General features: G+C 43.7%; 1 protein-coding gene across 1 annotated transcript in view; it reads right to left on the bottom strand.

The window, feature by feature from the left end:
* The window catches only part of TDO2 (tryptophan 2,3-dioxygenase), a 65,805-nt gene that overhangs the window by 48,709 nt on the left and 2,700 nt on the right, over window positions 1-14,396 (bottom strand). Inside the window, exon 3 of the mRNA XM_029614431.1 lies at window positions 11,660-11,750. Coding sequence (XP_029470291.1) covers window positions 11,660-11,750 — 91 coding nt within the window. The remainder of the gene's footprint in view (window positions 1-11,659; window positions 11,751-14,396) is intronic.

Raw genomic sequence — 14,396 nt, 5'->3', positions numbered from 1 at the left:
GTATCGTAGGGAGAACTGTGCTCCCTTTTCTTGTGCTTCCTTCCGAAGTGCTATAAAATTTTTTCTCCTAATCTGTGTTGTGCGAATAACATCAGGAAATATTCTCACTGGGGCACCATAGAAGTTTTGTTTTTGTTGTCCGAAATGAAGTTTTAACACCTCATCTCTCTCTAATTGAGATTGAAATTGCACTAAAAGGGTTGCTCTATTTTCTATGTTTGATTCATAAGATTTTTCTAGAAATTCTGTCAGGTTAAAATTTTCCCTAGTTTTAACATTATCATTTTCCTTACTCTGTTGTTGTAGTAAGTAATAGGATTTTGATAGCTTAGGAATTGAATTTTCAGAATATTTTAGAATATTTTTTAAATAACTATTAAACAAGTCCACTGGTGTTACCAAATGGACTATAGGAAAATTTAATATTCTTAAATTCAATTTTCTGTTCTGGTTCTCTATCATTTCTAATTTCCCTTCGTGTTCTTGAACAGACTTTATTAAGTTAACCTGAATTTTCTTTATTTCTCCCAGTTTCTCATCTAATGCAGTTGTATTTTTCTCTAAACATTCTATGTTAGTTTGCATACACACATTCTTATTCAAAACTTCTTGCACATTTAGAGTCAAGTTATTTATCGATTTTTGCATATTCATAATCATCAGACCCAACTCTTCTAAAGTAAGCTTCTTAGGAGTTATCTCCATTATTTCTAACGTTGCTTTCTTTGAAACTGACTCTCCATGTTGTAACAAACACTCAGTTCCTCCTCCTGGATCCAAGCCTTCCTTACCCTCACAGGACTTCTGATTTTTATTGTCCTGAAAACTCTTTGTTGGGAATCCAACTTCTCTAGGGGATTCAGGCAAGGCTTCCGCTGATTTTATAGCCGCATTCCTTCTGGGTCCAGCCTGCTTGAGGGGCCCGAAACGCCATACTTTGCCGGTTCCGGATTGCTGTCGTCGGTGACGTCCGACAAGAAGGAGGAGCCGGGTAGACTTTAAAATCTGTCTACCCCGGCGGACGTTGCCGCATTCCTTCTGGGTCCAGCCTGCTTGAGGGGCCCGAAACGCCATACTTTGCCGGTTCCGGATTGCTGTCGTCGGTGACGTCCGAGAAGAAGGAGGAGCCGGGTAGACTTTAAAATCTGTCTACCCCGGGGGACGTTGCCGCATTCCTTCTGGGTCCAGCCTGCTTGAGGGGCCCGAAACGCCATACTTTGCCGGTTCCGGATTGCTGTCGTCGGTGACGTCCAAGAAGAAGGAGGAGCCGGGTAGACTTTAAAATCTGTCTACCCCGGGGGACGTTGCCGCATTCCTTCTGGGTCCAGCCTGCTTGAGGGGCCCGAAACGCCATACTTTGCCGGTTCCGGATTGCTGTCGTCGGTGACGTCCGAGAAGAAGGAGGAGCCGGGTAGACTTTAAAATCTGTCTACCCCGGCGGACGTTGCCGCATTCCTTCTGGGTCCAGCCTGCTTGAGGGGCCCGAAACGCCATACTTTGCCGGTTCCGGATTGCTGTCGTCGGTGATGTCCGAGAAGAAGGAGGAGCCGGGTAGACTTTAAAATCTGTCTACCCCGGCGGACGTTGCCGCATTCCTTCTGGGTCCAGCCTGCTTGAGGGGCCCGAAACGCCATACTTTGCCGGTTCCGGATTGCTGTCGTCGGTGACGTCCGAGAAGAAGGAGGAGCCGGGTAGACTTTAAAATCTGTCTACCCCGGCGGACGTTGCCGCATTCCTTCTGGGTCCAGCCTGCTTGAGGGGCCCGAAACGCCATACTTTGCCGGTTCCGGATTGCTGTCGTCGGTGACGTCCGAGAAGAAGGAGGAGCCGGGTAGACTTTAAAATCTGTCTACCCCGGCGGACGTTGCCGCATTCCTTCTGGGTCCAGCCTGCTTGAGGGGCCCGAAACGCCATACTTTGCCGGTTCCGGATTGCTGTCGTCGGTGACGTCCGAGAAGAAGGAGGAGCCGGGTAGACTTTAAAATCTGTCTACCCCGGTGCGACGGTTAAGCCGCGCGCGGTGAAGTCGCGCGCTCGGCTTAGTCCGGCTTCGTCCGGATTGGACGGCATTGGACGGCAAAGGAAGCAATCTTGGATGTTTGGATGCGGTCTTAGAGAACGGCGGCAAGTTAAGTAAAAGTGTTTTTTCCTCCTTGTTTGATTTGGAAGCAGACTAGTGTTTAATTGGGGAAGAGTCAAATAACTATAATTGTTCATTTTTGGACCTTTTGCCATGCCTCATTCTAAGAGGAAGGCAAAAATAAGAGAACTTTCTATGACTTCAACCCCTGTGAAGTTATACCAATCCACCATTCCTGACTGTTTCCAAATTCCCTCAGAGAGAACACCGGGAGGGGCCGCTAGTAATATGAGCCAGGAGCAGGAGAATATTACTCTGGCTAGTGAAACATCTCTATCCCCCGGTGCCCCGCAAAGACCGGCTCCCCCAACCAGGGAACCTGAAAAAGCTACAAGCCTACCTTCTGGTCCTTCTTGATTTATCTGCAGCCTTCGACACGGTAAATCACACCATACTCATCGATCAATTAGAAAATATAGGCATCAAAGGGTCTGCACTAAGCTGGTTTAAATCTTTCCTGAGCGACAGGTTTTACAAAGTAAGGATAAATAACACAGAATCCCACCCGGTACTGTCAGACCAGGGAGTCCCTCAAGGCTCTTCTCTATCACCCACTCTGTTCAACATCTACCTCCTCCCTCTTTGTCAACTTCTCTCAAACCTGAATCTCACATATTTCCTCTATGCGGACGACATACAGATCCTCATCCCAATCACAGAGTCCTTACAAAAAACCATCACTATCTGGAAGGAATGCATTCAACCCATCAAACAATTACTCTCTAGTCTCAACCTTGTTCTGAACGCTAACAAAACAGAAATGCTCATTATCACCCATGAATCTCCTTCAAACCCAGCTAATCTCTCCCTGACCACATGTCCTAATATCAACTTCTCACCTGTCGTCAGGAATTTAGGAGCCTGGCTGGACAATAAACTAAACTTAAAAAAATTTATAAACACCACGACTAAGGACTGCTTTTACAAATTGCAAGTCCTAAAAAAACTTAAACCCCTCCTTCACTTCAACGACTTCCGCCTTGTACTTCAAGCAATTGTTCTTACAAAGATTGGTTATTGCAACTCTCTCTTACTCGGTCTTCCTCTCAACTCTATCAAACCCCTACAGATGGTCCAGAATGCCGCCGCCAGAATTCTCACTAACTCTAACAAAAGGGAACACATAACACCCATACTCCGTAACCTACACTGGCTTCCCATCAAATACAGGATCCTTTTCAAAATACTAACCATCATTCATAAATCAATTCACAACATCTCGCCCATCAATTTAAAGATGCAACTTCGACCTCATACCTCCTCTCGACCCATCAGAAGCGCATACAAGGGTACACTGTATGCCCCAACCGCAAAAACTTCACGAAGGAAACGAGCTCTATCTACTGCTGGACCTCACCATTGGAACACTCTCCCCCCAGACTTAAGACTAGAACCAAGCCATCCTGTTTTCAAAAAAAACTAAAAACCTGGCTCTTTAGTCAAGCTTTCACAGACACATAAGGAACTAATCCCTCGCTGTCTTCTCTCCTCCACCTCCAATCTTCGACCCTTATCCACTTACCCCCCCTTACATTAAGTTATGACGGCCTCATTTTACTCTATGACTTATATCATCCTAAGACATTAATGTTTATGCCTTATGTTACTTCATACCTTATGTCACTTCATCTCACCATTGTTTATGCTCTATGTTACGCTATGACTTAGGTCACCCTATGATAACTGGATCACTTGTATATTATACAATGTTATTATATTATTATTATGGGGTGGATTTTCAGAGCCCTGCTCGCGTAAATCCGCCCAAAACGGGCGGATTTACGCGAGCAGGGCCCTGCGCGCCGGGAAGCCTATTTTACATAGGCCTCCCGGCGCGCGCAGAGCCCTGGGACTCGCGTAAGTCCCGGGGTTCTCGGAGGGGGGCGTGTCGGGGGCGTGTCGGGGGGCAGGCCCGGTCGTCGCGGCGTTTCGGGGGCGTGTCGGCAGCGTTTTGGGGGCGGGTACGGGGGCGTGGCTACGGCCCGGGGGCGTGGCCGCGCCCTCCGTACCCGCCCCCAGGTCGCGGCCCGGCGCGCAGGAGTCCCGCTCGCGCGTGGGGATTTACGCCTCCCTCCGGGAGGCGTAAATCCCCCGACAAAGGTAGGATGGGGGTTTAGACAGGGCCGGGCGGGTGGGTTAGGTAGGGGAAGGGAGGGGAAGGTGAGGGGAGGGCAAAGGAAAGTTCCCTTCTAGGCCGCTCCGATTTCGGAGCGGCCTAGGAGGGAACGGGGGTAGGCTGCGCGGCTCGGCGCGCGCAGGCTATACGAAATCGATAGCCTTGCGCGCGCCGATCCAGGATTTTAGCCGATACGCGCGACTACGCGCGTATCTACTAAAATCCAGCGTACTTTTGTTTGCGCTCCAGGCGCAAACAAAAGTAGGCTATTCGCGCTCGTCTGAAAATCTACCCCTATGTGTTTCCGGACTTCACCACCCAAAAGACTACATTACACAATCTGCCTCCACTTTTTAGTCTTCTATACATGTTTATTGTATTGTGACATCATTTAAGTAGTCAACCCAGTAGTTATCCCAGAGAAGCTACCTTTTGTTGATTCTTCGAATAGTCACTGTTTCATTATGTTACATGCAAAGCCTTTTGTTGATTCTTCGAATAGGTACTGTTTCATTATGTTACATGTAAAGCCTTGTTTAATATGTTTCTTGTAAAGCCTTGTTTAATATGTAAAGCCTTGTTTAATATGTTTCTTGTAAAGCCAAGGGCACTGTTTCCCGTCCCGAGGCATTTTTGCTGTTACCTGTAAACCGGATTGATTTGTTTCCTAATAGGAAATTCGGTATATAAAAATTCTAAATAAATAAATAAATAAATAAATAAATAAATAAATAAGCATTTGCAAATGAGGTTTCAGGAAAAAAAAAGAAAGAAACAGAGGAAAGGGTTTTCCTAAGGCAGACTTCTGGAAGAAGGAGAGTCAGAACTCTAATCAAGGCAGCAGCCCCTCCCTGATCTTTTGAAAGAAACAAGCCAGGGGGAAAAAAGCAGGAAAATGTCTGTAGGAAATGTGAGTAGCAGAAGTGGAGAGGCCAAAGATATGAGAAATCTTGGAAGTTCTGGAAGAGAACAAGTCCCCTCCCTTTGGGGGAAGTGTATCAGGACAGGTATGTGAGTATGGTATACAGTAGCTTCAAATATAAGAATATATAAAATATGCCATACTGGGTCAGACCAAGGATCCATCAAGCCCAGTATCCTGTTTCCTACAGTGGCCAATCCAAGTCACAAGTACCTGGCAAGTACCCAAACATTAAATACATCTCAAGCTACTATTGCTTATTAATTAATAGAAGGTTATGGATTTTTCCTCTAGAAACGTATCCAAACCTTTTTAAACCCAGTTGCACTAACTTCTGTAATCACATCCTCTGGCAATGAATTTAAGAGCTTAACTATGCACTGAGTGAAAAAGAATTTTCTTTGATTTGTTTTAAATGAGCTACTTGCTAACTTCATGGAGTGCCCCCTAGTCCTTCTATTATCTGAGAGAGTAAATAACTGATTTACATTAACCTGTTCAAGTCCTTTCATGATTTTGTAGACCTCTATCATATCGACCTCAAATGATTAAGTCTGGTGGGTGTATGTACCCTGTCCAAGAAGACAGCATGGGAAGATTTGGAGGACATTCAGACACACCTATCACACAGTGTTAAAAGAAAGCTGTGCTTATTGTACACTATACAATATTTGAAATGCACATGTCAAAAGTAGTAATACTCATACTGTGAGAATTAAAAATTATCACTATAAATCAACATTTTTTAGATTTTTATAACTGCTGTCTTGAAATTCCTTTGAATCCCTGGAAGCAGCCATATTTAGAACAGTCACAAATTACATCACACACACAGTGAAACCTGATTGGTTCATCCTATGTGATATTAGATAAACGTTATAGTAAGAAGAGATCTGCATTAATTCCAAATTACTTAAGAAATACCAATAGTATTTCTTATGTCATTTAGTGTGGTTCCTAAAAAAACAATGACACAAAAAGAAAAAAATGTTCTGTTTCTGTTTGATTCATGTTAGTGTGCACTATTTCCAAATAGCATGCAATAAGGGACTTCGCATTTTCAGAAACGTGTCCCCCTCAGAATTGCCCCCATCTCTCAGCCCACTCTCTAGCTTTCTCAAATACCCCAGAGACCAAAGAAAACAAGAGTGCCAATGGTGCCAAAATAGCACCAGCTTAGGGTCAGCCAGTGACATGATAGAGCATGGAATCAGAGTGGCATGAGCTACTGGGATTGCTTCTGCCCCTTTGGACCCTGGGGTATTGGGTAAGCTAGAGGGGTTGGGAGGGAAATGAGGTGCAATCCCGGGCAGCCTTTTGAAAATCTTTTGGGAGCAGGGTTAATTGGCAGGGGGTGGGACTGGCTGTCATTGCCCGCTAGGCCAACTGGCGTGTATTATTTCCAAATAGCATACACTAAAATACAAACAAAAAAACAACATGAAACAAAATGAAAACAAAAAAAAATGAAATGAAAAATGTTTGCCTGTACACCCCTAGTAAGTATGAGGAAATTATTAACTTTCTGGTTAATAGGACTGCTTCTGAGGAAACAAGAAAGCAGCGTATAGTATTAAGAAAGCATGAATAATAACATGCTCAGTTGCTACAAGGTAAGTATTATTACTGGCAACATATATCTCTGAAATATTTCTCTGTCCATACAAGGTATGGTTTTAACTACAGTGTCTTCATCTACAATCGAGCAATCCCATTGTTTTCAATGGGATCAATATTCAAAAGCCTGCTGAGTGGGTACGATAACCGCTAAATAAACCCTGTTATCTGTACACCAATATTCAGCCACGCTTAATCTACTAGTTGTGCAGCAGAATATTCAACTAAATCTTCCTGTGCAAAATTTAAGCAGGTTACGGTTTGCACAGTAGAGATATCATGTTAACTGGCTAACTTTCAAAGCCCATCCCAGGAATGCCTCTGACTTGGCCCCTTTTGTACCTGGCTAAATGCTTGTGGTTAAATGGGCCAAATTTTTAAACAGGTAGCATTACCCAGCTAAGACCTGATTTTAGCCAGGTAAATATTTTGCATAGTGACCCCAATGTGTCTGAGCACTAGCTTGCCTTCCAGTTTCAGTCTGAGACTTTTAATGCATTGCACCAAAGATCTCACTCAATATCTTAATCGTCAGGCATTTTTGCCTCCAGAGGTCCATAATCAAAAGCCATGTAGACTGATAACTGAAAAGTTATCCGTCTAAATGAATAATTTGGCAATTTCAGCCACTTATTATAGCCAGATAAAAGAAAGGGGGCATTCCAGAAGTGTTTTGGGAAGGAGTTAAGTTATGCAGCTAACTTAGTTGAGTATCGTGTATATCTGGCTAGGTTAACTGGATAACTATTGGCCTGCTTCTGAGCAGGCCTAAATTTATCTAGCCTCATCTGGCCATATAACTAGGTACTTACCCGGATATCTTCAAAGATATCCAGGTAAGTAGCACACCTTAAAACAAAAAACAAGTCCTGGTCCGATGCTTACCCTCCACCACATGTCTCTACTCCTCATCCCCTAGCACTGCTGTCCCAGAAAGCTGCACTCAACCTTAAGACACGTTTTAAACCTACAAAAGAAAATCACCACTGACCCGGGCCTCTAGGCCTTCTCCCTTCCTCCCCGCTAAAAAAAAATCTTTAAATCGTCCCATCTTCCCCCCACCACAAACATCCAGCCACCCCTCTCATCCCTCCCCCTCCCCCAGCAGTCATTCTGCCACCTACCCGTTGTCTTCAAAAGAGGCCCCCCATGCCCATAGCAGGATTGCTGCTATGGGCATGGGGGGGCCCATAGCAATACTTAGGTAAAAACGCTGGAACCACACTTTGTAGTGTAAAAGTATGCTTTCAGCGTTATTACCTAAGTAATGCAGGAAGCAGCCGGGATCGCTTAGCTCAGCAATTCCAGTATGGACAAGGAGGCCTCTTTTGAAGGCAACGGGTGGGTGGCAGGCTGTCTGACAGGGTGGGGGGTTGTATGTGGGGGGAGGAGGGGCGATTTAAAGTTTTTTTAGTGAGGGGGGAGGACTGGGCCAGTGATGATTTTCTTTTGTAGGAAACGTTTTTAAAGTTGAGGGCAGCTTTCTGGAACAGCAGTAGCTGGGTGGGGAGAGGGGTAGGCATCGACCTGGGAGGCCCGTAACTTCTTTTTTTTTAATGTGTGCTACTTACCAGGATATCTTCGATCATATCCGGGTAAGTACCTAGTTTATCCGGCTACACAAGACCAGATAACATTAGGCCTAACTGGCCATATTTTACCAATGGCCGATTACGGTTAAAGCTATCTGTCTATATGTAGCTGGATAACTTTAAACAAATATTTTCTGCAAAACGTTTATCCTGCTAAATATACAGGACTAGTCATCCAGCTAACTTTAGCCAGATAACTTGTCCACCACCAGACCTACTGAAGCACAAGGTGCAGTAATTTGTGCATGAAAGGCCTTATTCATTGAAAATATTGCCATCAACATAGAATGAGAATAAGCCCTTTTAAAATAATGTATTAAATCCAGCTGCATGATAAAAATTTGAAAATGTAGGCATCTTAGTATGTTAACACTGAATCCTTTGAACTGTGCAAGGTGGCAAAATGCCTACAAGAAACTAGTAAACGACATTGAATTGACAGTCATCGTGTTCAAGTGCATAGATTCTCTCTGTGTGCAGAGATATATACCACCATAGGAAATTTCATCCAGATCCTCAAAATATTTTAAATATTAATTTAATGCAGTACAGATTCTGCAAGGTTTTTGAAAACTTCTAGAGGACTTGCAGTGTTAGCCTGCAACAGCAAAAATGACAAAAAATGCTGGTGACAGCTTACCCACAACCCAGTTATTTGAAACGAGCTTTCCAGCGCTAGAGTCCATTTTGCCAGATCCTTAGATTTTATAAGGCTTTTGAAGAAACTATTTAAAGCATCACAAATCTAAATTCAATATATTTTTTTTGATGCAACAGTTTTCTCCTGCACCTTTTGACTTTCAGCTCAGGGCTGGGATCTGGTGCCATGGGCTTACATTCACAACTACTCAGGGATTTTTTTTCCCTCCCTATTTTATATGCCTTCCCCGCTCCCCAGTATACCTAGTTTGGTCATTGCGGCCATGGTCCTGGGCTGGAGGCCATGCACTAGGGCTTCTTCCAGAATCCTGCAATCACGGGACTTAAATCTGGCCACTAGGTGTCCTCCTTAAGCAGTGACCAAAACTCCTTCCCCTGCTCCGGGGGCTCTGAATGCGGCCTTTGTAGCTTCCCCTGCTAACCTGGGGAGCAGAACACCTGACTTAAGCATCAAACCAGGGACTTTTTGTAGGCCCCCAGACCATGTTTAGTCATAGTTTATTCAAATGCTTGTCAATTTATGCTAATTAAAAAAATTACTCTTAAGAACATTATAGAAAATTGGTTGAATGTCTGCTGGGGAGGTTTTATGATTGTGAACACTCACTAGATCAGGGCTTTCCAAAATGTTAAGTCAGCGTAACCCCATTTTAGCACTTGAAATCCACATGACCCCAGACAACCAAAACAAATTAGTAGGCATGCAGGCTCCCTCCAACAAACACTCCATTTTCACCCTTCCCACACTCCAGTTGATCTTCTCTCTCAACCACCAGCCCCTACAAAGAACCTCCTCTTTTAATGTCCTCCCCTCCAGTGGATTCCCTCCCAACTTCTTCTCCAGCTGATCCACTCTTACATCTCCCAGATGCTCCTATCCAGCCCATCCCCTCTCTCTGACCCCTTCCAGTCCTTTTCACATCCCCCCAGTTGATCCTCTCTCAGCCCAAGCCCTTCTTATAACAGTCAATTGATCCTCTGACATCCCCTCCCTCTCCCCCCATCCTCCATTCTTGCCTTACTCACGTCCCCATCCTCTTACATCCTCCAGCCTCATTTCTTCCCCTCCAACCCTTCTTTCACATTCCCCCAGCTGATCACTTCTCACCCCCAGCAACTTTCTTACATCCCCCAGTTGATCTTCTGTCATTCCTACTTTTCATCCTCCACAGCCAGTTCCTCTCCAATCAATCAAACCCTCAACCCCTTCCTCCTGCACCTGATCCCTTCCTTCAAACAAACCCTCCTCTAAGCATCCCTTTGCCAGGATCAGCATCAATTTTTTTTTTTTTTTGGGCCCCAGACCAAAGGTGAATGACAACTGGTGGGAAGAGAGGGAATGCTGATGACAAGAGCAACATTTTTCCCTGGGGTAAGTTCAGTGGTGGGCAAGGATAGAGGAACTGTGGCAATCTCCACTGGCCCATGCACACACAGACCTCCCCTCCCCTCGTGGCTGGTCCCAAGTATGACGGTAATCTGCAAGCAGCAGCAGCAGCTTTAGCAATAACTGTCAGCATGGGGCTTGTGAGCCAGTGCAAACTCACAGTCCCTGCAGTGGCCCTAAACCCTCCTTATGCAGGCTTCCTCTTAACATATAAACTCATGGGGCCGCTGCAGGGCCTGTGAACACATTCTTGCTCACAGGTCCCACGCTGTCTTATACTATTAATACTGCAGCCAGTTGAGGCACTTATGACCCCAGCTGAAGGTTTTGTGACCCCCGTTTGGAGTCCCGACCCCCAATTTAGGAAGCCCTGCACTAGATTCTATATGCACTCTAACAATGAAAGTGATTTTAGGGGTTCATTTATCAAAATGCGGTAAATACCGCATGTGTTAGCAAAAGGGGTGTGGTTTATGCTAATGTGGTGTTTATCGCATTTTGTGAAACTTACCTGTGCGAACAGCTAAGTTACTGCACATTGCGATACCACTTCATATTCTGTGATAAGTGCCAAACCAACCTGATGTTTTGCCTGCATTCAACGAGAGAGAGAGAGAGAGAGAGAGAGAGAGAGAGAGAGAGAGAGAGAGAGAGAGAGAGAGAGCAAGCCTGGCCATGATAGCATGTCCCATGCATAAGTATTTATATCCCTAGGATAGGCCCACCTAGTAACTCGAGGTGGGGATTAGATAAGGGTGTAGGGGGTTAGGGGCCACCCTCACATTCTACATGGTCTCATGTAGAATGTGACAGTGGCCCCTAAACCCCTCTCTCTCTCTCTCTCTCTCTCTCTCAATTGTCTGAACTCAGCCTTACAGAATGCATCACATGGTCCTGACTACTTGGCGTTATGGCTGTGCGATACCACTTCGCAGGCAGGCTAACCCAGCCCACTCTCCACCCAGGTTTTGCATTTGCATCCTCTCTCCGCCCCGACTCCTCCCTGTTTTGGCATTTGCATCGCACCATACGATAAACACGTTTTCGCATGTCTAAAAGGCCTATCGCATGCGAAAACGGGGCTTTTTCGCATGCGATAAGCCCTTAACGTATGCGAAAACACCTTACCGCATTTTGATAAATGACCCCCTTAGTTTGAAGAGTTATTTTTAGCATCAAATTATTATACTGTAGAGAGTACATTCCAGGCACGGCTGTAGCTTACCTTGATGTGTGACAATAAATAAGTGTTCATCATGGATCTTGTTTCCCTTTACTTCACTCTGAAGTACTTGAGCAGATAGTATTTTGTCAAGCTTTAAAAGAAGGAAGATCAGAAAAGAATTTGGATAAATTGATGCCCCATATCCCTTGCCTCTATTTGTCATCATACTTTGCCAAAGATTTTAGGAAGTCATTATTATGTATTTATCTATTTTATTTATTTAAAATACTTATATTCTGCCCATCATAACTTTGTCATGCTAAGCGGATTACAATAAAACATATAATGTCAATATAGAGCACAAGACAACACATAGACAAACACAATTTAAAATCAGTACTTCATTGGCAAGCAAACTAAATCCATATCTGCTGAAATGCCTCCTCAAACAATACAGTTTTTAATGCCATCCAAAATAGTGTATAACTGTTCAAAAAGTTGGATCTCTTCTGTTAAATTATTCCAAAGGATGGCCCCAGCAATAGATATTGAACCACGCCTTGTTTCATGTAGATAAGTATCTCTTACCGATGGCACTTCAAGATAATGGCTGCCAGCAGAACACAAACCTTGAAATGATTAGACAAAAAGCCAGGAGCATTACCTTGTAAAGATTTATAAACTATGGTTAAGACCTTTTGTTTAAATCTTTGCTCTACTGATAGCCAATGAAGGCGGAAGAGCACTGGAGTAACATGCTCATGATATGAGGTCTTCAAAGCCCACCAGGCAGCTGAGTTTTGTAACAACTGCAGCACTGACAGCCGTGACTTTGGGACTTCCAATCTCTAGAAACTCTGACACAAGACATCAAAATTATTTTTATGAGCATTTCTTCTAACACACCACATAGCAGACAAAACTTTAAAGTCTCTTTTTTTTCTCCCTTCTCTATATCATTTCTTAATGTGATCGCCATAACAACCCCCTTGTTAGATATTTGGTATCTCCTGGGTTAAAATCTATCTCGTGGGTTAAAATCTATCTTTCCATTGGCAAATTAAATTCCTTCACAGGATCATTTCTAATAATGAAAATTATTCAGGTAGGATATGACATCTGGTCATTGTGTTCAATACTTTGAGGAAATAATGCAGATTTTTTTTACAATAAACAGGGAGGATAGCTTTCAAGCAATTGTGCATGGTGGCATATGCATGCATATATGGTCGCGTGTAGATTAACCATAGTGTTTTATAACCTGCGTCTATCACATACAAGCATATTATAAAATTCATGTCTCTTTATCCGCAACATATGCTTGTATGTATGCTTACCCGCAAATACTCAATAATAAACAACCATCTCACTTTCACTCGAAGTATAGAAGTCAAGAAAGATGAACCCACTAAAATAACGAATTGTAACCTTCTTACAGCACACGGGGTCCATAAAAGGATTTGCGTTCATAAATCCAACTTTGCTGCTAATGAAATTATAATCATCGGTCACATAGTGGTTAAATGGGTCACCATATAAATATTTGAGTTCAATAATGTGCAAAGAAAAGTTCTTAGTGCTACATAAATCCAAATAATTTTTTAGCATTTTTCTTTCATGTGTTGCAAATGAATTTTCAAAGCTCTGAAACTGTACCTTTCTTGAATAGCCCAGGAGTGAGAAAGCAGTATAATGGAGCGAAAATGTCAAATCTCTCTGTACTTTAAAGATGATCTTCCATCTGACATTACAATGGTTTCGGAGAAGATTTCCTTCTTCAGGGGTGATTAACAGCTAACGGCTCCAATACAAAAATCCCGGTCTTTCTGAACATATCAGCTACTACATGGTCGCCTATGTATTGAGCATATCATCTCGGCGTACAGGAAGATTTTACGCCTGCTCCGGGCAGGCGTAAAATTTGACAGGTTGAAAAGTGCGCCTTGGGCGAGGGGGATTTTTTTGCAACATGGGGTAGTAGCTAATAGCCCCATCTACATGGAATTTGCATGTGATGAGCGCTATTAGCTACGTATGACTCCCCTAGTTGCATCAGGGGTTATGGGTGCATGTCCAAAACACACGTCCAAACACTCGTTTACCTGTGTGCTAGGCTCGGCGCACAATATTGCATCAGCCCCAGTGATACAGGAAAACATATGGATACTTAGTGGAGCCCGGCAGGAGGACTCACCGGGAACAGTCAGTACTAGTTTAGGTAGATCAGCTGGAGGAAGGCTAGCAGTCTGGTAGCAAGACAGCGGTGACAGCACAGGTCCTTGCTATGGCAATATCTGGGCTCAGCAAATGAATCCTATTATTTTATATTATGCAGTGACAGCACTAGGGAGTTTCCAAGTTGCAGGGGTCCCTTGGCAGCTTATTTTTTTAGCTCACGATATAAATATTTGTATTTGTCCTCTGCAGCAAATGCATTTTTAATAATAATTTTTCTAAGTCCTAAGCAGAGATGAACTGACCCCTTTGTGACAGGCAGGGCTCCTAAGCATGGCCAACCATTTTCATGTCTTATTTCCCCCTCTTCCCTCTCAAACCAGTCCACTACCACCACAATCAAATTAAGAACTTTCGTGATAAAGATATTTGCCAATTTCAGTGAACACAAATTTTCAAACTTATGTTAAAAAATCAGGATTCTGTGGCTCGGGATTTACGCGCATAAGTCCTATTTTATTTTTGTACTTTAAATGTATGTGCACATAATTTTTAAAAAGGTAGGAAAGTACATGCATTCAATACACTATACTTGCTTCGATTTTAAGACCTGCGCGCAAGT

This window comes from Rhinatrema bivittatum, chromosome 1, assembly GCF_901001135.1.
Source record: "Rhinatrema bivittatum chromosome 1, aRhiBiv1.1, whole genome shotgun sequence".
NCBI classification, from domain to species: Eukaryota; Metazoa; Chordata; class Amphibia; order Gymnophiona; family Rhinatrematidae; genus Rhinatrema; species Rhinatrema bivittatum.
The sequence above is the reverse complement of the archived record's forward strand: the minus strand, read 5'-3'. Positions and strand labels throughout refer to the sequence as shown.